General features: G+C 44.6%; 1 protein-coding gene across 1 annotated transcript in view; it reads right to left on the minus strand.

Annotated features, from left to right (window-relative positions):
- Positions 1-613: 613 nt before the first annotated feature.
- LOC144732193 (CCR4-NOT transcription complex subunit 6-like) overlaps positions 614-24,812 on the minus strand; it is a 59,600-nt gene continuing 35,401 nt past the window's right edge. The window contains exons 4-13 of the mRNA XM_078613552.1: positions 22,849-23,035; positions 21,115-21,200; positions 20,693-20,782; positions 18,486-18,560; positions 17,058-17,215; positions 14,470-14,624; positions 13,690-13,844; positions 12,328-12,573; positions 10,872-11,071; positions 614-10,170 (exon numbers count right to left, since the gene is read on the minus strand). Of these exons, the coding sequence (XP_078469678.1) occupies positions 9,907-10,170; positions 10,872-11,071; positions 12,328-12,573; positions 13,690-13,844; positions 14,470-14,624; positions 17,058-17,215; positions 18,486-18,560; positions 20,693-20,782; positions 21,115-21,200; positions 22,849-23,035 (1,616 nt within the window). The 3' untranslated portion in view covers positions 614-9,906. The remainder of the gene's footprint in view (positions 10,171-10,871; positions 11,072-12,327; positions 12,574-13,689; positions 13,845-14,469; positions 14,625-17,057; positions 17,216-18,485; positions 18,561-20,692; positions 20,783-21,114; positions 21,201-22,848; positions 23,036-24,812) is intronic.

Raw genomic sequence — 24,812 nt, forward strand, 5'->3', positions numbered from 1 at the left:
GGGTGCAACCAAGGATATGGTGATACTATAAATAAGCTGTTGCTACTCACAAAAATGTCAACATTTATGACTGCCCCGTATTTATTTATATTGCTCATCCAAGTTGTATGTAGAACTTCTTGTGCACCGTACGGAGCCAACCGTGCTAATCGGAGGTGGAAAGTGTCCAGTGGACCTCCACAGTTGCTGCATCTTTCGCCACAATCTGGTGAGCATAAGTTTGCAAAGAGAAGTAAACCACGAATGGGTTAAAGCACACAATAAATTGTATTAGTGAGAAATATTGTAGAGGTTTTAATACAACCCGTTTGTCCACATCATGAATGAACAAGTAAAAAAAAGCATTCGACAGTCAAATCCACACGTGCTTGCTTTCACTGGGACAAGGCTTCCTCAAAGTGAATTCAAGTGTCCCAATCAATTACGAGATTACAAACGTATTACTTTTCCATTTTATTTTCCCTTCATTCTTTTTCAAGACTTCAAATAAAATGGCAGCTCCCCTCCCCCCCTCAAACAAAATAGATTGGCGCAGAAATAGAATTGCACACAAAAACATGGCAAGCTTGCGGAGAAAACCGGACGGAAGGCGAGATGGCACGGACGCAAGGGATAAACGGAACGGTAGAGAACACACAATGTTTATTAGGAGGGAAAAAAAACTGGTCAAAATGTACATTAAAGGCAAAACATTTTCAGAAGTAAAAACTGCACCACAGAAAATTTAACAAAAAAATCTAACCTTCAACTCCTTGGGCCATTTCAAAGTTTTCGCACGATTAACATCGTTAGCATCCTTTTATCATACGCAGGCATCTCGTTAAAATTACGCGCGGAGAATGTACGCAGATCTGGTGCCCTGGTGACCATCAAGATGGGAACGCCGCACAGAGCGCTGTGTGACATCTGTTCGTACTCACAAAAAGGTTAGATTTTCCTTTTTTTGTTACCCCTTGTATTACTCTCCGTTGGTATTTTAATTCTCTTAACAGTCTGGGAGACGTGTTATCACTTTGCTCGATGCAATATACAATAGCAATGGCTTGATTTTCTACACTAGGCAGGATATGAAATGGGCAGGTAGAACATCCCTGGAAGCCTTTTGGGTTTTCTCAACAGCGAAAACCCAGCTGAAATTCGCCGCAGCAAATGCGGAAACTGAGCGTTTAAAACAAAACGACTACACACTTGCCTATAATAAAACTGGCAAGGTTGCTTTATTTGTTGCTCCAAAAGCTAGTGGTACACAAGCATGTTGGGTCTGTTGCAGGTTTGGGCTTCCGCGGATTTCTAACGGCCCCCATTATGATGAGACAAGCACCAATGTAAAATACTGTGCATGATAAACAAACGTGGGGCGCGGTGATGCCATTTAAACCCAGGCTGCACCGAAGCCCGGGAAATATCGACCGTAGCAAAACAACAGCGATGAGTGACAGACCACAGAGCTCAGAATAAAATTGCCGATGGTTGCACGCATTTTTCTTTTAAAATAGAAAATACATATTTTTTTTCTCTCTTAGTTAAAATATGTTACTACACTGACTTGTTTTCCGCGACAAAAAGACAATTTTTTTTGCTTTGCCACTTGCTGGTGATTTTATTGCACCAATAGTTTATTTCCCCGTATCGTGCTTTATTTGTTTTACTTCGTTTTCGTCTAGCTCGTTTGGCCAAACACACTGCTGCCTATTGAACCTGTGCGTCACACCATTTACGAAACCAACAAAAAAATTGAACACAAATTTGTAACAAACATTGTCCTAAACAAATAAAATGTAAAAACAATGTCACTTTTTAAAATATTAATTGCAAGTTGAGATGGCCGGATGGCTCAAAAGGTCTGATGCTAAATCTGTGTGGGAGCATTGAGCCAGCACCGCTGAGAACCTGGGTTCAAATCCCTGGCTCTCACCTGAGATTAAACCAAATTCTCAAGTGCAGTAAGTTTGATGGTTTCAACCCGGTCACCGATGACTGCACAAGAGGAAAACCATTTGGTTTTTGTCATCGACTCGGTCACGCCCAACTAAATAACATTGCCGGCATAAAGTGAACTGCTCGCATAACTGCACTGATGTAGTACAGACTACATACTGTGGCAACAGAGACCTTGTGAGAGTGCCAGGCTAAGGAGGCCTGTAGTAATGCCGCTTCTGGGTCGATTCCCAGCGCAGTGTGGAGTTAAACCAAGACTGCAGGCCCTCCCAGAGCACAACAAGCTTGTGCCTGGAGAACCTACAGAAACAAGTGGGAATAACAATAACAAAATATTGAAAAAACAAAAGTGTTGGGGGAAAAAAATCCTTCGAAAAAAAATACGTACAAAACATTTAGTTTTAAACGGTTGTACGGATAACATGTGACTGAGGGCGAGACAGCGCCGTGATGGTTTAAACGTGGTCGGTTGTGAGTGGCGATCGCAGGGCACTTTCTAGACAATCCTGGGGTCCGTGGCCCGCCAACAGACCCCAGGGCAGCGCCGGTGACACAGCAGCGCGATCGCCCACACACCCGCGGCCACAGTTGGGAGATGAACCAAATCTAGCAGCGGAGCCACGATGCAGCAAGGGTGATGGAGCGTACACGAGTTGTCGATGGGAAACGTTGATCGTCGTCTTCACGTCTCTGGTAAATCGATTCTCTGGAATTAATTTGCCATTGGAACGGAAATGCATGGGACAGCCTACACACATCTGATGGTGAACACCAATAATTAATCTAATGAGTGCCTAGGTCAACGCCTCTGAGATTATACAATGAACTGTAAAAGCTATAGCAGCACAGGGAGACTAAATAATTATTATGCTCATAAATAAAGAGTTGATACGAGTAATAAAGCTCATAGCTCAAACCATAGTTATGAATTTACTTATTCCATCATTCCTCCGAGACTAGGACACATTACACTGAGAAGTGAAGTGAACAGTGGCTTTCCGATGTACCAACCACCCTTTGCTTTATGAATGTGGAATTTCCAACACTGGCTCAGCTCAGCCTAAATGATAAACAAAATCTCAGATTCGCTTTAGCATACAACTTATTACAGTAAAATGACAAATTCACAGTCACTTTTTTTTATCAGGGAACAGAGGATTCACTCAAAAGATGGAAACTCTCACATCAAACTGAAGCAATCAGTAGTTGTTCAAGTGGAAAGCCCTATTTTTACTCTCCGGAGCGCGTTCTTGCGCAGAGACATGACACCCATTTTCTGAATGAGGCAGGGCAGTGTGTAATCTATGCAGCGTTCAACTTTAGATCTTTCGCCTCTACATTAAACAAATAATCTGTGATGTTCTTTGTTTACCTCCGCTCATATTACTTGCGTTAAACAGTGACTCTGAACTCCAACTAATACATTTTTACTGCAAGTGAGATTAAAAACAATTACCGGCCAAGAGTAAATGCTGCTGGTCAAAAATCAAGAGGAAGCCCTCCTGCCAATGAAATAGGAGAATTCCCAACTTTCCTAAACACCGATATCTGTTTTAGGATCTGAAATCTAAACACGCATCTCCAAAGTGAACGACATCCACAGTGGCAAAACGATTCAGGGAATCATTTCTGAAATACGTGGAGACGACGACCGCCTCCGATGCGCTGCGCATACCTCCACCCCGTCACTCCTACGCACCGTGACAAAACATTGGTGGGGGGGGGGGGAAATAACCACAAGGCGTTGAGAATAATGAAGCACCGCCACCACATCCCCGGGCGAGGGGGGGCGGCGGTGTGCACCGTTATCCGCTCCGGGTAGCACGCAACACGAACGAAATAAAAACGACCACGACGACTGCGAAAAGAACAGGATAATATCTGTACACTATGCCCAACCCCAATACCCGAGCCCTCCCCTCCGAGCGCCCAGCCCAACCCGCGCACTGCCAAACCCACCCCGACTCCAGCCCCACACCCCTCTTCCTCCGCAACGACTCGCACAGCCTCAATGACGAACCACGCTCCACACCCCCGACGACACCGAATCGAACTCCCCAGGCGCAGCCAGTCACAGAATCGGCCAGTATATTGTCGGACATGATTCTAGCTGGTTATGGGTTCTCTTGTTACCAAATCTCAACCTTTTGCTTATTTTTTTTGTCCTTTAGTTTATTGGTTTTTTTCTTCAAACATTCAGGAATGCTCTTTAATTAAAGGCTGGGTTACAAGTAACGACTGGAGAGAAACAAAATCACCTTCAACATTTTTAACATTAATCTCCAGATCAAGAAACAAGTGGCAAAATATCCTGTACATTTGCGACAGGGGGTGCTTGATAACGCAGGGAAAAGAAAAATATAAAGAAACTCGCGCACGCACGTGTCCTCATCACTACCGTGTCACGTCAGCTGAGCAAGGGTTATGCACAATGCACGACAGTTCAATAACGCTCAGCGGGATGACACGCGGATGCTCGAGTGAGGACGGAACCCAAACAATCCCCGACATGAACACGTCACTGCCCACAATTGTCTCGTCCCACAAAGGCAATGACGATGATGATGTCTCAAAGAGGGGGGAAAATACCAAACAAGCTCTCTCTGCCTGAAGGCAGTGTATGATTTTCGTCGCTTCCTCGGTTACAAAAAAAGCGCTTCAGTTAACACAAGTGCATCTTTTTTTTTTAAAGCGGGTAAATATCGCAGATAATCACGCCCTACGAGGTGTACACACGTACACACGCACACGGATATATACACAGACGTGCATCTGTCTGCCGGAGGGCGCTCACTCAAGTTTTGGGAACGAGGGGGTCAGCACCTCTAAATGTATGTCCAAGATTAACAACTTTCACTTAACTTTTTTCCTACTGATTAGCCCCACCCTCCCCCCACCGCTATCGACAACTATCGTGGTTCAACGGAAAGGCATCTAAAGAGGCGACACCCTATTGAGGTACATGACGTTCTTCAAGGGAAGGACGACGATTAAAGACGAGGCTCTAAAATAAGCCCGACATGAGAAAGGTGTTCTGCACATCTCATTTGCCAAAACGTTGATGACCGCCCTTTGCATACACTGTACACACGCACACCACCGGTAAATTTGAAACGGGCTAGTTTTAAGCAGCTCTTAATGCTTAAGTCAACACGTGTGACTAATGGGTGATCGTTATTGCAAGAGGTTTTTTTTCTCCATTGTAAACCAGTTTTTATCAAATATCAACTGAAAAAAGTGCCAATCTATGCTTGTGTGTGCATATGTAAAGCACCGTATATATATCTACATTATACACGCACATTGTGTACGCATAAAGTACACGCACACAGTGTGTGTGTATATAGCTGTGCGCAATACATGTAGCCTGCGTTCAAAGCAAACACAGGCGCACACACACATGTACACCGTATACACACATATATACACACAATATAGACATTAGTTTTATCACACATCATTTTTACAGTAGGGCACATAGGTATTTCATATATTCAATATTTTAATTAAATCACTATATATTTTTTGAATGGGCAGAAAGAAAAATGACACAAAGCGCATTGATGTTAGTATAGCTATTAGGCATGTAACGACTCATAGATTTAAATCGGCTATCGGACTCGCGACGCGCAATGAATCGTCGCCGCGGCGATTATTTACAACGCAAATTATATCCTGTAACACGCAACGGTACCGAAACAAAGGAGACGGAACAACACCATGGAGGTGAAAATGAGACGGTGCACCACTCTTGAATCCAAATGGCGTCCCTTGAATCGTGACAAATTGGCGAATTGATGGTGGGGCTGTAGATCGTTACATGCCTAACAAGTATAGGACAGCACAAGGACTCTCTCAGGAGAGCCCATGGCAAGCACCACAGCCTGAGGCATCCTCCGAGTCTTAAATACGCATAGCATTTGATAATTAGGTTCAACGGAACCCTTGCATACAAATTCTACATCTCTTATCTATAGTTCAACAAATGTATAAAACATAATTTCATACATTACTATCATCGTCATCAACAGTACTTTTAAAAAAGGTGACCATTGTGGTTTTCTCAAATAAAAATAACGTTCTCGGCCTCCAACGCTTGCGACGAATGCCCACCAAAGTCAGTGCTTTAAAAGCGAAGATATTTTTCCCCCTTAAAAACGAGCCGTTTGTGAAAAAGCCACAATTTGGAGGGCGGTCCTGTGCACCGGTGAGGAGACCTAAAGGGGTCCCCCCCCCGCCCCACACTCCCCGCATGCTAGCTATGCTCATTCACGACCGAGATGCCCGTGGGTGACAGTGGCGCCTGGAAATGCCGAGACACTGTAGCTTCACCAACGTCTGAGCGAGGGTGGGAAGGTATGGGGCGAGCAGTCTCGGCCAAAAGTTGCATGGAAGAAAACCCGTTAACCATGGAGTTCCGCAATAGTCCTTTAATTTCTGGTCACCACCTGCCAAGATCCAGCTTACGGGGATGTCAGAATCTGGACAGATATGATTGTGGCATGTCGAGATTCAGATATAGAATGTTGAGATCTGGCTACAACATGGTTCGGATCTGGCCATGTAATTGGTAACATTCGAGATCCAGCTGGAGCATTTGCTGCATCTGGCCATGTGCTCACGATCCAGCTGCTCCACGATGAGATCTGGCACTCGTAGAATCCAGCCATCGCATCGAGAAGCGACTAACACGTCAAGGTCTGAGACGATTGCACGTCGAAATCCAGTTTTGGGCACGTCAAGGTTCGGCTATGGGATGTAAAAGTTGCGCTGGGAATAAGGGGTTAGGCACAGTTGGTTCGTAGAAACAAGCATGAGGAACAGGTGGCAAGAACGCACGGCGACGGCAGAGCAACGGGAACGTCAATGTGCAACTCGACGCGCGATCGCCCAAATTGCGACGTGCACCCGTCAAGATCCTGGACAAGGTGGGTGGGACGGAACTTAAGTAGGCCACGGCCGGGAACTAGACGCGTAACCACTTTTCGCCACACTTCTGGCGTAAACTGCTCATCCACGGGCGGGACGCCACGCCGCTATAAATCTACGCGAGGACCCCAACGACGGCGACGCTCTTCTACCGGGGGACGCTCTTTGCGTGTGACAAGACCGCCAAACAGTGCACTAAAAACAGCAGAGAGAGCTTGCGGGTATTTTTCAACGAGAGAGAAAAGGTAATCCTATCCAATAGCCTTCTATTTATTGTTTTAGTTTTTTTCTTAAAGTATTATTATTTATACTTACACACCGAATGTTCAAAGTTGATTCAAATAACGTTACATATTAACAGCATTGTTTAAAAACCATTTGGATCCCCGTTAAAACAAAACAAAAATAAACACCCCCTTTATAAAACCTCCCAATACTCCTGACGATATATATAGCATATCTCTTAGGGCTGCAAAGGCTTGAGTTAGTGAGATCTATGTACATTTCCAGAGAAAAAACAGGTTTATTTTCTGTTTCTTTGTTTTTTTAAAAAGGACAAAAATTCTACTTTTTACATTTTGGTTGTGGAGATATGGTTTGGGGTAAACGAAAATAATAATGAAAAACAACAACAATAGTAAAGGAGAGGATTTGGTCAACTCCGCGAATGCCAGCGCTGCTCATAAGTGCATTCATGACACATGGCAGTCCTTTCAGAGTGCCTGGGACGAACCCCCACACTCGAGTGCAGTTTGTGTCCATTAAATACATTAAATAATTCCACGAGTTTGCCTTGGCCTCTCCCGACCAAAAGAGCAGACACCTTGTTCGGCAATAGAAAGCATTGTCATAGCAAACCCGCAAGTCTAAGCGTGTAATCGTTATCATCGTTAATGTTTAGCTTCTTTTTTAATAGACACGATCTCTGACCTAAGTTGGGTGAACGTTTGAAAGTTATCCGTTGCACATGTACGTACGTGTTTGGTGAGCGAGTGCGTGCGCGTCTCTAAGAGGTAACGCATACAGGAATACGTGCTGGCATATTTAATGAGGGTGTCTGTGCAGGTTAAAACATTGCAGGTGTCCATATTGGAGTGCAAACGACTGTATAAAACCTGTACGCACACATTAACAAATGTATGCATGTCTGAATGCGTATGAATGTATGTATGTGTGCACTGCTTGCGTACATGTTAATGAGTACTGAATGGCTGTACATTTCTAACGTGTTAATGTGTGAACTACTGAACGTTCGTGTGAAAGTGGGTACTGAAACGCAAGTATGCCTGAGAACGAGAAAGCGGGGGGGGGGGGGGGGCGAGAGCAAGTGGGCGTGCGTGCGTCGCTTCAAAGCGTCACCAAAAGCCAAGGCAGCAAAGGAATTGGTGGTTTGGTTACCGAGAGAAAACGTAGAGAGTTAAAATGGCAAGGCTGGGGCACGAGGGCTGACCAAACACCGCCTGTGCTGTTGCTCGCAGGCACCAAGAATTGACCGTCGCCAGGGGGAGACTACAACACGTGAGGGGATAACGGATTTTACAGGTGTTTACACTCGCGAATCGCGCCCAACTCAAAGCACGCCTGGAAGGTCAGCGGGTATCATTTTTTCTTGTTCAATCCTGACGTTCTATTTTTTTCCCCAGCTCTCCTTTCTCTTCCCTTTTACAGACTCTCCACATGCGCCTGAAAAAAAACTATTCCTGTGCAAGCTGGACTTGGACAAAAACACCGACGCCTCAAAAGACGCTTACAATTTGTTTGTTTTTTGCGCAAACGTAATCATTCTAAAAACTTTGGTTGGTTGCAACTATTTTGTCATCATTTTACTCGTTAGTCAATCAATCCACTAATTATATTTTCTCGTGTACGTGCGACCGATATTGTTTTAAACATGACCGACTGTGTGCTAGCTGCCAAAATGTTAGGAATACAAATGCAAAAAAAAAACCAAATTTTTGAAAAAATATACCTTTACACAAAAACAAGTTCGTCTTCGTTACTTTTTTTTGGCTTTTTCTTGTTTTTTTTTACGAAAACTTTTTCTTTTAAAAACCACCAACAAATGCAGTAAAAACTTGTGCTGTGTAGGCTTTTGCATTGACAAGACGACGGGCATGTACAGTAGTACAGTGAGCGGCTGGCTGTCAGGTTCATGTACAATCTGCTGTCAAACTTGAGGAAGTACACACCACGTAACCACACATTCAACATGCTTTCGCCCTGAGACTTGGATAAAATTGCAGGAAATTAACCAAATCAACAAACATGCATTCGTTAGCACATTTCATATTCCCAGTCTGGAGTTCAACCTTTTGCACATTAATATTATCCATATATATTTATTTAATTTTAAAGTATCAATCCAAAGGAACTCACTTAATCGTATCACGTAAAAAAATTAAAGAAATAAACTAAAATAATTAAAAAATCTTTTATTACTTCAGCTAGTTCCCTGGTTAGCCCATGCCACTGTGCTTGTAATGCACACCGAGCTGTTGATTCATCTGCCAATGAAAGCGAAATGTTTATATAAGATCCGATAAAACTACACGCAACTTCCTGGAGAAACAAAACGAGAAAATTATTTCAGGAAATGCACAAGCGCACACGCGGAGGTGAGAAGAGAAACCGGCCTGTTGAAAACGCTTCCGTGCACAACCCTGTGGAGCGTGATGGCGCAATCATGTTTTTAGTCCAGCCTGCGCAAGAACGCTTACGTCATTGTGGCGAGCTAAGAAAAACAGAAAGGAAATACGAACAAAAAAATAACAACATCCGCCCTTTACATATATTATTACTATTACACAGAGTCAATGAATGAATGAAAAAAAATAAGGGCCAAACAAGAACCGAGGAGGAAACATTTAAAATAGGGGGGCAAGCGCCGGCTGTGCCACGACGGCGTGAGGCACGGGGGGCGCTCGCGCCACTGGGGCAGCGGAGTCATCGCGTCGTTGAAGGGGGGGGGGCATACAGAGCGGTGACCGAGGAGGAGGAGGAGGAGGCGGCGGTGGCACCAGTGGCCGGCGCCCCCGTGCACTACCTGCGCCCCCCCGTGAAGTGGATGCCGTTGGGCAGCGGCGACGGGGAGGCGTGCGGCGGCGGCGCCATCGCAGACAGCTGCGACGGCGTCAGCGGCGGCAGCAGCTCAAGCTCTACGAGCAGGGAGAAGTGGTCAGAGGGGATGCTGGGGTGCGGGCAGCCGGTCACGTTGTTCTCGTCCAGCCAGTGCGTGTCCAGCGGGCCCAGCACGCCCAGCAGGTTCAGGTGCAGCTTCGAGTAGAAGATGTAGTCGATGACGCCCTGGGGATGGTGCGGCACAGGAGAGCGACATGAACCCCATGATACGACGCCGAGCTCCACCCGTGCATTTTCAAATTTTAAGGATATCATTTTTAGTCGCTCCCCATGTGACTTGGGGCGCCAATGTTTACAACACCACTGAACATTGCGCAATGTCTTCTGTAAATAAATTGGTACGGCTGACATGCGAAATGTTTTTTTTTAATGAGTGCCAAAGCGCCCCAAGTCTTACAAAAATATAAGAGAGAAAAAATATAGAATTCAAAAGGAAGAAAACTCAAGTGCTCTGCCACGGGAGCACGTCACTCGCCCAAGAGCAATAAAGGAAAGTGGTGTGCGCATGTGCAACCCCGGGTGACCCTGCTGTGATGCAATCCAGTCGGGGGGGGGGGGGGTTGCATTTTTGCAATTAAATATATTTAACCTTCCTTTATTGTAATTAAACTTTGGGTAATTTTACAATTATTCGGTCATAGATATGTATCTAAAAACTATTTTCTGTGGAGCACCGCCATCTGTCGGATCACTCTCCCAACCACATCTGAAATAAAGTTTTTTAATAAACTGTTTCTATTGCAGAAACAGGTCGGGCTTCGCTCGGTGTGAAATTCGCCTAATGTTACACGCTACGGTCCTGCCACCGCACAACACAACAAACGACGCAGGGCAGCAACAACTACTCAACGGCTTTGCGTGCGTACCTTGAAGTCGTAGGTGTAGTTGGTGTAGGGCATGATGCCGTTCTCGTAGGCGCTGCGCATCTTGAAGGAGTGCGTGATGAAACCGTTGGGTGAGCCCTTGCCGTTGCAGCTAAAGTTCATGAGACACTTGTTGTAGGCGAGCTCCTTCAGGTCCTTGTGGTTCTCAGGGACGCCGCCCGAGCTCAGGTACTCCACCACGCCTGCGGAGAGACGGCCACGGTACACACGCACGGACACATGGGCCTCATTACCTTTGAGGTGCTAGTGCTGTGGGTGCTACAGTGGTGAGATGTTAACTACCTAACCTGGTATACAGGAGGCTGTAGGTTCGATCCCAACCCTGACGCCTGTATATTTGGAGTTTACTTGTTCAACCCGTGATCACGTAGATTTGACTCCGGGTCCTCCGGTTTTTCCATCCTCATTTAGAAACATTGTGAGTATTTGGCTGCTATATTTCCACATGATATCACTTCTTTAAGCTATCATTTGAGGCCAAGACACTTCTGAAAATAGTGGGCCTTACCTGGTAAAGTAAAAAAAAGTTTCTAGTTTAGTGTGTGCGGCAGGATGGTGCCATTGTTAAGAGTGCTCGAAATGCAGCAAGATGGGGCGAGAGTTCAAATCAGTTGGGGGTCATCGATCTCAGCCCACGATGCCTCATGGGTCAAAATCATTACTACCCAATTCACGGAAAGTCGACAAGAATTTCAATTACAGGGAATATCACGTGCATGAGTTACTTCGTTATTCAAAGCACAAAGCGAGATTAAGAAATTGCATGTTTGTGGGAAATGTCGATGAACTGTTATACTCGAAAGTCAGTTACGTGAGCATTGGGTAAGAGCTCATATCCATCGAGTCCTGAAGCAGCAGTAAAAAAAGAATATATTATCAGGGCAGGGACTAATGTATCCATAGCACACATGCATATCACCCAGTAAACTCCCTCATCAATAACAGTGTGGCATTAAAAAGAAAAAATATATAATATGCGACGCTTTGGGCACTGGCCCTTCTCATAGTAAATAGAGGCCAGAAAGAAGGAGTGAATAAGAGTTGGATGCACGATTCACCATGCTTAACAAAGATTACATTTATAAAGTGTTTTCGGATGAACAGTTTTAAATAAGCAGCCAAATTACTCGAAACTAATGTTTCTATACTTTTTGGTTATTTCGGTAAAGTCACGTAGGTATAAAAGAAATCACTCAAATCAAGCGATTCATTTTATTTTATACCTACGTGACTTTACCGAAGGAACCAAAGAGTATGGATTCCTGCAGTCACGAAAGCTTCAAATCTAGAATGTTTCTAATTGTGGAAGGAAAAAACAAGAGGACCTCTAGACCATGCAAAGTCCAAATATACAGCAGGCATCAAGGGTTTGGATTGAACCCACGACCTCCTACGAATAAAAATAAAAACAGTGGTAACCAAAGCTGGAGCTCGTTACCGGAGTCGGGCAGCGAGTTCAGGTCGGCGCACAGCAGCAGCGGGATGGTGCTGCAATCGCCCTTGGTGGAGGGGCCGCCGCCGCTGGACTTGGCGAGCGCGCGGCTCGCCTCCTCGGCGATGCTGCGGAGCTCCGACAGGAACATCATGGTCTGGATCAGCTTGACGTCCGAGAACTCGGGGTCCCAGTGGATGTGCGCGTTGGCCACGAGCAGGGTCTGCTTGATGTCGTTACCTGTGAGCAACGCTGGAAGAGGTACCGCAAACAATTTCATCAACATCGTGATTACACCATAATTTATTTATACCACGTCTTCCATGAAGTACTTCGACAAGCACAGGAAGCAGCACTTGTGTTTGTGCCACTGAGAAAATCACAAGATGAAAATATCCCCCCTGCTTATTCTAATACAGAATACAAGGATCAATTGCTGTGAGCACCCATTCAGACCAGAAGGGCACATGAGATAAGGTGGTGTGGCCAGCATAACACTTAACTGCTTTAGTACCAAGTAATGAAGTTGATCTGGTCCATTAGCAAGAGCCGTCAACTAATTAATAACGAATTAATAATAAACAGAGGCCCCTAGCTCTCAACCTAATCCCAACGTTAGCACGAGCCCACGCCTTCCTACACATCAGTGCGAACACTCGGCCTCTCTATCCATCATCCCATATATCCATCCGCACCTGCCGATTAGTACGGTTGGTGAAGAATGGTGCAAAAGAACTTCAACATACATACATGCCGCCCACGACTTCCTACGCAAAAACAAAGATCCCCTTATAATCTTAACAACCTGTTGGGGCAAGCGTTGTTAAGCGAGCACCTACGAAAGCCGACACGGCACATGAGGCAGTAGGTGGCCAACACCACGCCCGGCCACATGTTTCTTCCCAGTGCTGATGTTCACACACCACACCAGGTATTCATTTATTGCCGAGTCGACTTAAGGGAGATTCAGGACCATTCAGATATTTGTTACCGATGTTGGCTAAGAGCAGGAATTGAACTCAGTGGTGGCCTGGTTTTTAGCACAGCGCTCTTAACCTTTCCCCATTCCGATGATGTACGTGTACTTTATCGGAACGAAGATGTACCGAGGCTTCCACAAGGCCATGCGGGAGGGCGTGCGGCAGTTTGGCACCAGCTATCATAGTGCAGTCGTATCGTTAAAAACAATGGCGCTGTGCTTTTAAACAAAATGAACGCCGAATCCCTTATGCATTCCGAGATTCAGCAGTGAACGGGACAACCACCCTGAAACTCGCAGACGTTTCTGAACGGGAAAGGGTTAACTGCTACACCACCGCTCCACAAGGGAGATAAAGACAGTGTATTACACACACACATGCAACTCACAGGAGCCCTGGAAGTTCACATCCTTGACCTCTAGCAACACAGCCACCCCGATGTTGTCCTTGGTCATGACACGGTTCAGCATAGCCTCTGAGCCCTCCGAGTTGGCCATTGCCAGCTGGTTAAACTCCACCAGGTGCTCTTTGATCAGTGTGAACCTTAATGGGGTGGTGGTGGGGGGGGGGAGGCAGGAACAGATGGGGAAAAGGATAGGGAAAAGTACACGAGGGAAAAGGGAACCCACACTTGCAGATCAAAATGTGACATATCCTACACATCAGCATGTTAAGGCCTGATGCCAATACTACACATTTAGTAGGTGTCATGAAAGTATTCCTAAGCTCATGGGACGTATTTGAATATGTTCAACGATGCCTTAATATATTCACATGACGTGTTTTGACAATAATTATATGTTAATCAGTCGCCAGTCATCACGAATAGCCGCCAAAACCGTTTTCTATTTACATATGTAGTCGCCCAAATCCTCATAAATCTTACAGCTGGGTAACTAGGAAGGCAACATTTATTCAGCTCACAGAGGTCACAGGATCAACCAAGAATGTGTGCTCTGGAGACCAATCATTGTTAATCAACCTTCAAACTTTGTTTTCAATACATGGACGGAACTCCATCACTTCATGCTTTCGCAATACTGCGTTTCCATCGTTGGTAAATGCATTATTGGTAATGACCCCCTTAAAATTGCCCCCTCATGTGTCACGGCCTTAAGCAAGAGGATGAGTAGACGCTGGGCGGGCACTGCTACTCGCATTCACTCACTTGTCGCTCTTGAAGAAGACGGCGCAGCCATCGACGAATTTGCGCTCCTGCTCGGACATAGTGCGCGCGCGCGACTTGGAGCTGAAGATGCCGCTGTAGCCCTGTAACTTGAGCTCTGGAAGGAAGAAGTTCCAGTACTGGTCCGTCTCTACCTCCTGCACGCACGCACGCGGTGGCCAGGGGTGAGAGATGTTAAATTGTCACCGGTGTTAAACAAATCAAAGCTGCACGGACTGCATACAAGATCCTTTTGGCACTCGACGTTTTGCCCTGCCTACCAACTTAACTAAATAGTCTTCTTTAGCATACAAACTGATGGATTGCAACATCACACATCTTGGTATTTGACCTACACAGGTTCTATTTTGCAAAATACACATGCCATCCTCTCAGAGGATTGCTCACCTGGTCTTAAATATATAATATGATTGATGTGCACTGTATCCGTCTGCTCGTTGGTTGGTTGACTAGCAGGTCACGCTATTTACATTGTGCAAAAGTGCATATTTTAGACAATTAGATGTCATACATACTCTTTGGTTCTTTCGGTAAAGTCACATAGGTAAAGAAAAAATAGATCACGACGTTTCGATCGCAACACAAGCAACCGTCATCAGGTGTGAAACAAACACAGCAGGAGGACTGCTGTCGTAGGAGAAAGAGCTGCTGCAACAAGAGTTTATATAGGATTTTGGTGGGCTCAACCCAAAGGTAAGTGGGCGGGGCTAGAGAAGAAATTTGTACGTAAATGTAAATGTGAGAGATTAGCATGTCAATGGGAGACAGCCCAGTCACCGGAGGCGTGCCAATGAGAAGATTAGCGTGTCAATGTCAGAGCTGGGCAACAGGAACAAAAAACCCCTAAGAGCAAGAGGTACACATGATGACAGGGAGACAGAGAGAGAGACACACACAGAGTTGGATATAACAGCTGACATAGGTAGGATGGAAACATCACAGTCAGTTAAGACTTTACTTGGTAAATAACGTCCTTCCAATGATTGCTCAGTTTGTACCCATCTTCTTACTTTGCCATACATAGCAGGGGTTACCAAAAAGAGCTCCAAAATCTTAAACAAAACACAAGATCCAGGTTCATTTCAACACAGTACACAAAATCCGTGATTTGATCCGGGTATTGACATGCAATACCCTGGTGTCTACAAACTAAGTTATGGCTGCGGCAGCAGTTACATTAGGGAAACGAAACGACACGTTTCGGACCGAGTTCGCGAACACAAGGCTGAAACACGGTAGGACCAATACCTCTGCCGTTGCTGATCATTGTTATAATGCTGTGGGCTCAGACGAAATAGATTTTTCCAAGATGAAGGTACTCTGCAAACCCACTGGCTATCATCAGAGATTTGTTCATGAAGCCATCCAGATAAAAAAAACAGACAACTTCAACCGAGAAGATGGGTACAAACTGAGCAATCATTGGAAGGACGTTATTAACCAAGTAAAGTCTTAACTGACTGTGATGTTTCCACCCTACCTACCTGTCAGCTGTTATTTCCGACTCTCTGTGTGTGTGTCTCTCTCTCTCTCTCTGTATCCCTCTCATCATGTGTACCTCTTGCTCTTAGGGTTTTTTTGTTCCTGTTGCACGGCTCTCTGACATTGACATGCTAATCTCTCACATTCACATACAAATTTCTTCTCTAGCTCCGCCCACTTACCCTTGGGTTGGGCCCACCAAAATCCTATATAAACTCTTGTTGCAGCAGCTCTGTCTCCTACGACAGCAGTCCTCCTGCTGTGTTTGTTTCACACCTGATAACAGTTGCTTGTGTTGCGATTGAAACGTCGTGATCCATTATTATTTCTACCTACGTGACTTTACAGAAAGAACCAAAGAGTATGGATTCCTGCAGTCACGAAAGTTTCAAATCAAAAATTAAATGTCACTCCCTTGGGTGTGACATGGACTCAGGGGTCACTAAATCCAGATTGTGAGCCAGACATGTCTCATCTCCCTTTCCCCACTTTGTCCTGCCATACCTGGCCGCTTCTGTCCATCCCTATGCTTTCTTCCCACCCATAAACAATCAAATGCTGCCCTTGCCTACCCCTCCTTGACATCCTAGTGTTTTATATAATCGCCACCCTCCCTGTCCAATAACCTATCTCTGCTCTACTCAACTACTCTTGCTTGGACTGAACTGGTCTTCCCCTACACTCAACTACCCAAGACTTGACTAAACAATTTTCCTCAACTAAAATGCCTTTTCCCTTTATGCAACTATCCTTTATTTTACAGCAATTTCCTTATCTACACACAACCTTTACTTATACTACATTATCCTTTCCCATACTTACCCCTTCCCAGTTCTCTACTGCCCTTCCCAATACAATACTGCCCTTCTCCTGAACTCAACGTTCATTCATAGTTTGTTGTCCTTCCCCCGCATCTGCGATATGGACGGTTGGCTATGTACAGTGCGAAAGAAGCTCAACATGCACACAATTGTACTTTTCTATGTTTTCCCACCCTTTCCAACCATGTGTTGCCCTTCCACACCTCCCCCGGCCACCTCATCTACGCGCATCCACGTTCTCCCTCCCTCGTCTCTCGCCTCACTCACCTGTAGGCTAATGATGTCGGCGCTGTACTGCATGATCTCCTGCATGATGCCCTTCTTGCGGTATTCCCACGCAAGCGCCCACGTCGGGCAGTAGCCGTACAGTTGCCGGGTGGCGTACTTGTCGCACAGTACGTTGTAACACATGACCGTGATTATGGCTGTGCCGCACACACACACACAGAACCCGCATATGGTATTTTACAGACTGTTGGGCTGAGTGCTTTCGGCAAGCACCTAGAAAGGCTGGGAGAGTGGCATACAAGGGTGTGGTGTGGCAAGCAGTATGCCATGCTGCCTTTGATTCCCCAATGCTGATGTTTACACACTGCATCAGGTACTCATTTAAGGATGAGTTGATCTAAGCAAGGCCCTGTTCATATATTCATCAGCGATGTTAGCCGTAAGTGGCCCTCATACTCTAGTGGCTGGGTTACTAGTGCAGTGCGCGAACCAAAATACCACCACTCCCACGAACAAACACGTAAACACATTTGGTCAGTCGTGCTCAGACAAATTACTTCGCATACGTGTTCAGAGCACAACCCAATCGTATCAACTCATTATTAGTATGCATAATAATGATTAATTATATCTCCTTGTAAACCCACTGCTGGTTGAAGGCATTACCACCCACACCTATGTTGCGTGGGTGCATTTTGCAGTTGAACAAATTGCCAAGTATAAGAAGATGTTTTATTACAAGCATTAAATGCCATTCAGTGAGCATGTGCAATCTGTGTAAGTCACTTCATATTTGCACTGGGATGTGAGGCACAGGCTATATATAGTCAGGTGTTTTAAATAATATAATTGGTGGCCAAAGCTGCACAACTGAAGGCTCCAGCAAGTTTAGATGAACAGTTACATGAGCTTAGTGACCCATCAAGACGTGGAAAAAATTGCTAAATCATTTCATTGTAGTCTTATAAAATAGCTTTCAGTACACAAAGGCATTTAGATGACCCGCATGTCCATGTGTATGTGCACAGCCAGTTTAGTCACTGCTGGACTAGATAGAAGGCTGCCCATTGCCATGCAGGTCATGTGGGTTATGTAGCCATAGTAAAACACGCCAAACAATATGGGTAGTGCTGGGAAGAGTGCAGAACAGTGGATTTCACTGCACTGCCCTCAAATGCCCACATGACCTATTGCAACTATCTTCTGCCCAAGCACTATCAGGGCTCCGCCCTGCTTAGCTTCCAATATTTAACCAAGACCATCCAAGCTGCCTAAGGCAAGACACAAATATAAGAGAGCATCCTGAGCTATGACCCTAATCCAAATCCCAGTACTAGCACCATCCTTATAAGCCACTCTATTCATGCAAATCGTGAATCAATAACATTTTTCACGAACTGAGAACCTAAGTGGGTATTGCTTCGAATCGTATTGTCTGTTGGCGGAGAAAGAATCGCGAGTCCTCACCGGGTGGCCGCGCTCGGTCTGGGTTTGCGAGCTGGATCCACGGCCGAGGGGGCGGCTGGTCCGGCTGCACAGAAGCTGAAGGACACATGGGCAGACAAAGCACATGGCTCTCATCACCAGGCACCGCCACCACGACCGCCAAAGCTACGTATGGAAACCCAAGTGTGCAAGCTTACATACAAAGAAAGAAAAACGTCACAACTGTTCATGGATAAAACAAGCGCACAAGCAGACAGCTCGTACACTCCTCACACAGCTGATTCTAAAGACCCGGAACATTGGCAAAAAATAGCAATCGCTGACCAGCTATTTAAGAACACATGCACAAAGCCAAAAACATGATCACAACACAGCTATTTAAGCATACATAGGCAGGATTGAATGACCTCTATAAAAACTGGACCATCTCAAGCTTTAAATAGACAACATCCAACCAGACACTGTCTGCATCTCTGAAACGTGTCAAGAAATAATAACTTGATAACTTCAGCTCCTTCAATATACACAAACAAGAATAGGTTTTACCCTTTTGGGAAATAAAACAGGTGTAAGATGTTTAAACACCAAATATAAAAAAAATTCAGGGAACCAACTCCTTCAGACTCGACAGACCTTATCTACATACGTCGTGACATTGCATGTTTCCTCTCTCCATTCAACCATGGATCAGATTAACTGATGAGATCTTTCCTCCGCAACCAACATATCATAGTTTTGGGCTCTAACCGGCCACCAAAAAGTCATGGTTATAAATTGCTGCAAGTTCTTTGGAATGCCATTTCCGCTGTATCTGAAGGGGAGCTGATTATCACAGGTTACTTAAACTGGGTCAATCCTCCGATTGAGGCTCTTGCCTTCAGAGATTAATTCAGCCCATCTCAGCTCACCTGTTCGCTTTACGTGTCTTAAAAAGCCTTCATCACTCATCAACCATTTATGTCTTTACGTCAAAATAATACAGAAAAGTTTGTAAAAGTGAGTGTGCTGGGAAATCATCTGAGTGACCACTCAATGATATTTGGCATTCAACATATGAAACTCTAAGTTCAACATTAGATCATATTTAAATTCTCTTTAAAATTATTTGACCACCAGGTCGTCATACACGACATTACAAATTGCTTTATATCTGTAAGTTTCTTTTCAAAGACCTTCCTTTCTATTGTTGACAAGCACACCCCCCCCCCCCCCCCTTGCTTCAACCCAAAAATTGACCAGCTCACCCACTCCTTAAGCACAGCTTGGAAATTTGCTAAGCAAACGGGTTTGGACTCAAACTGGAACAAATATAGAGTCCTAAGGAAATACTGCACTAAATTAATCTAGCAAAGCAACTACTATCATTTTCAGGATACCCTCTTGGATCAAAAAATGACCTCACATCTTTTCTGGAAAGCCATGAAGACCCTTGAAGCTAAAACGCCCGAATATGGAGTACCGCCAAAGATGTTGCTCAATGGCTGTTACCTTTCTGGTCAAACTGCAATAATAAATTGGTTTAACTCTCACTTTGCATCTGCAGGCCACATCTTTAACAACACCGATATCCAGCGCCTTGTGATACCACCATCCACCCACCTCTTGACCTACCGGCCCCTCTCCTCACCCCCCATAGTCAGCAATTTAATTTCCTCCCCATGTCGGAATTTGAAGTCCTAACCATGCTCTCCATGCTAAACACTTCCTCTGGTGATGGCACCGATGGCCTACCCACCTTTGCCCTCCACCTTTTGGGGAACTTCAATGCAAAACAAGTAACTCACATATTAAACCTTTCCATTACAAAGCCATCCATCCGTTCTGAATGGAGCACCGCTCTCGTGTGCCTTGGTCATAAAGGCGGCGCTACAGATGACACAAACAATTAACGCCCCATCTCTCCCCTCTCCCCTCTCAACAACACCCTTAAGATGATCTTAAAATCATAAATTTCATCTCAGAACGTGCTTCTATTTTATCTTAAGCTATCTGGCTTTCGAGAAAAATGCAGCACAGCCTCTGCGGTACTCGGTACTATTGGCTATCTTAAAACAGTCGAGATTCACTGTGTATAATTATCTACGTAATATTTTATTGCCATACTCCATTCTGAACTTTGAAAATGCTTACTCTACTCTGCCAAACAATTAAAACAGCTTGAAACTTCAGGTTTAGGTGCTTTAAATAAAAAGCAAGAGTAAAAAAACTTAAAAATAAAAACCACCAACCTGCCAGGTTGTCCAGCATGAAGGCGAGCAGTTTGCGAGTGCCGTCCGACTCGTGATAAACTTGCATAATGTCGGGGGGAAGAGGATTGCCTGCACAGCATAGTCACAAGCATTATACCGTGCCGTCCCTGGTGTGTGCCTGCAAGTTATTTAAAGAATAAACAATTAAGAAAACCGTCGCAGAAAAAAGATGCGCTGTACTTGTATAATCGGACCTATCACCCCCCATCCTTGCTCTTGAGGCTGCATTGGCTATCAGTTCAGATGTGGAATTATTTCAAGTCTTGTTATATGCATCACACTTATAGTCTCCTCGGTTCCTGGGTGGCTCAGGGTGGGAGAGAACTTGGCTCTGGGGCCCAGCCTTGTTGCCAGCACGAGTCACAGTCTGCACAAATGAGTCGTCCCTGACTGGCGCTCACCTTTAAGGCCCAGCTTCTGCAGCTGAAAGAGCTTCCCCAGCTCGAAAGGCAAATTCCGGAGAAGGTTGTGGTTTAAATGTAGTTCCCTGAAAGCAGATGCAAATTCCACACAATTCAGTGAAGGATGCTCTAAGTTTGAGTCTCATCAAAAAAATCTCCATGTGTGGTGGCTCACGCTTGTAAATCCAGTGCACTGTAGGCGAGGATGGTGAATCATGCGGTTATTACGTGTGCTCCAAAATGTGGCCAAGAAATATCAATTTACAAGTGGATTCCTGACAAATCTGTGTGGATTTTACATTATCACTTCATGTGCATGGATTGTCTCGATAGCCTGGTTTCCACCCACATGCAAAACACTGGTTTTAAATGTAATTGGCAAAACATCTGCCATGCAGGAACCTCCTGAAAGTAACTTTCGTCTCACCAAGAATTTAATAAACAAAATGAGGATCTTACACCGTAATTAGTTTTATCCTGGAACAATTCATGTAAGCCTTAAAAAACCTCTGCTGGCGATATTTTACCAATTCCTTTTGCAAGTATTTGCATGTGTGTGTATGTCAGAGGAAACCGTAATGCCCAGATAACAGCCACTCATACAAGATGAGAGCACTGCAGAGGTGTCTGAATTCATTAATATGGTGTTTCCTACAACAGCATTCCAGATTAACACTTCTTAATTCTCATGGGCCAATCAAAGAAAAACATGGAACCTTCAATGGCTCACAATAGTGTCTACATTACATTATGGAATCATGAACGAGACCAGAAACATGAACGAAACCAGAAACAGATAGGCAGAGCAATGATCTAGCGGGCAATAAGCCCGCTTTCCATGAGCTCCCCAGGACAGAGCAATGAGCAAGCACCACCGAGGTCTTGGGTTTTAATCATGCTTAATCCAGATTCTCAAAAGTTCAAATTCGATGGGCTCACTGCAGTAACTAATGAATGCACAAAATAAATGTGGGTTTCAATTAATTCAGCCTAGATCAGCCTCTGAAACATAACATACATAGTATGCAATATATTCGGGTAGAAAAATGGTTGAAGCATTACATTATAAATCTGGGCACCTGAGTTTGATCCCAGCCGTGGCCTACATCAGTAGCACATTATATCTAAACTAGGCACCCCTCATTATTAACCTATTGTGACCAACAGTTTACTGTGGTCAAACAACCCCTATAAGTGGCATGAGATGTGGATGGATAAAAGTCTGGAAATGATTGTCTTATTATCAAATATATATTTATTTGCCCAGAAAAGCCTCATCTCCTGGCCACTTAGCTGCGTGGGTTTGGCAGTTGCACAAACATAAAAAAATTCACCAACACTCGTTTCCAAAATACTGCATTACAGGTGTGCAATAACATGCCTGGCAAAGCCGTTCTGTGCAGTCACACCAGGGAAGACGCCCAACATCACGTGATGCTCTGCTGAATGAGGGTGTTGAGGAAGGATGTTTTATTGCTTTGTGACATTACAACTGGGACTGAGAATTAGGTTTTGTACCTTAGTCAAAACTGTTTTTTTGATGGTTGGTGTCACGATCCACTGGACTCTTCTTTTTATTATTAACATTTATTTGTAACATTTTTGGCCACACACATTTCGTGGCCAAAAAGGCAAAATGTTAAGAATAAAGCAGAGTCCACTGGACGGCGACACTGACGATCAAAAATCACCAGCCGGTGAAAAGGCACACAGTTGCGAGGGTGGCACGCTCACCTGAGAGAGACCATGGTGCCGATCTCGGCGGGCAGGCTGCGCAGCTTGTTGGCCGACAGGTCCAGGTAGAGCAGATTATGCAGGCGGGCGATGTCGGGCGGGATTCGCGAAAGGTTGTTGTCGTTAAGGTGCAGGGCGGTAAGGTGCGTCAGCGACCAAAGAGAAGTGCTCAAACTCTTGACTCTCCCTGGGTGGGGGGAGGGAAAGAGACTATTTTAAGAAAGCAGTCCAACTTATCCTCTTTGGTCCGCACTTAATTTGGGTAAATTCCTCCAATGGACATTTCTGTCAGTGGCTAAGAGAAAGGAAATTAAATACAAATGATGTATTCCAGTGTTACGTAATAAAAATGGTTTTGTACCTTGGTCAAATGTTGTTGAGTCAATCCCACCGTGACAAGACTTTACATCCATTTAGCACCTTCCCCAAGGGCCACGAATGTGCGTAAAGAAGGCTTTTAAGGTAGGTACTAAGTGCCTGCCCGAAACTATGTCACCTACCTGCTCTCTACCTACAGACCTTAACTCATTTTTAGTACAGCGCAATTTTAAGACAGGGAATTGTAAATATGAAAAACGAGATTGTGTACCTTGGTAAAAACTTGTTTGTCTAGTCCATACTGCCAGTCACCGGTTCAATGTTATTCTTAACATTCAGCAGTTCCCCTTGGGCCACGGAACGTGCTGCTGATAAGGTTGAGGGTGGGCACTAAATGCCCTCCCTGGCCAGTCACACTTCCCCACTCCCTAACCATATGCCTTACTACTGATAGCAAAGCACAACGAACTTAACACCCTCTTTTCCACGGACACAAAGGCCATGTGAAGAAGAGGGGAGTAGAAGGGAGAAGTCTGACATTGAACAGAACAGAAGCAGAGGCCCCCCACCCTGACGTGATGTGTGTAGATTCGGACCATTGCAAATTAATAGCCTACGTCTTCTCTCCAATTTATCAAAATGGATAATTGTACCGACTGTGGTAATCTCCCGATGATCAATGCCAAGACACGTAAAACAACATGTGCGAGTCGGCACTCAACATTTCCAAAACACACTTACAGCGTCTCGGTGAACGTTTAGGCACCATGTTGGTAAAGGCATTAACAACAATATTTCATTAAGCTGCATGTTGACTATCATACATTTTAACAAATATCAACGTGGATGAGAAACCAAACTCCAAGAGAGAAGAAAGAACATGGTTTGTTTGTTTGAGGCTCGAGCAATGTGAAAAAGGTGTACATTTTTAACTCTTAACTGGGATGGCTCTAGCAGTAACTGCAACTCGTCCCGTGATGCAGAAAGAAGAGGGTTATGGGTAGAGGGCTGGGAAGTGTGACGATGATCAGGGTTATCTGCAGCACGGCCCAAGGGGAATTGCTGAATGCTTAAAAAAAACATCGGATCAGTGGCCGGCAGTATAGAATTAAGAGAAAATTCCTCCTCTGAAACCACAAGTGGAAAAGGCTTGGAGGGTGAAAACAGAGGAGGGTCCCTGATACTCTGAGGGAAACATCGTGAAGAACTTTGCAGGGAAAAGTAGAAAAACAAATCCTCTAAACATGCCTTCCATCCAACATTGCAACATGATACTGTCAGCAAGTTCCCTTAAATATTCAGAATCAAAAACGTAATTAATCCTGGATGAGCTATTAATCTCTTTTTCACAGCTGTCTAGTATGGGCGGGTCAGAAAGTTACAATACAAAAAATTATAACAAATCTTACAATACATCTTGGCAGTCAAAGTATATTCAACATTAAAGGAATATGAAAACAATTCAGATAACAGTATATTTTGTGGAACTTGTCTCTTACGAAACAAATGGAGAAGACTTAACATATTAATATTTATACACCTTGAGTTGATGTTTCATATCTATTTTTCAAGCCTTAAAAAATACGAATAAAAAAGGCATTGGGGTAGAATGTTCAGTCAACGCAAATGTTAACATTCCATGTGAA

Source organism: Lampetra planeri, chromosome 41 (assembly GCF_965212315.1).
Source record: "Lampetra planeri chromosome 41, kcLamPlan1.2.h2, whole genome shotgun sequence".
Lineage (NCBI taxonomy): Eukaryota > Metazoa > Chordata > Hyperoartia > Petromyzontiformes > Petromyzontidae > Lampetra > Lampetra planeri.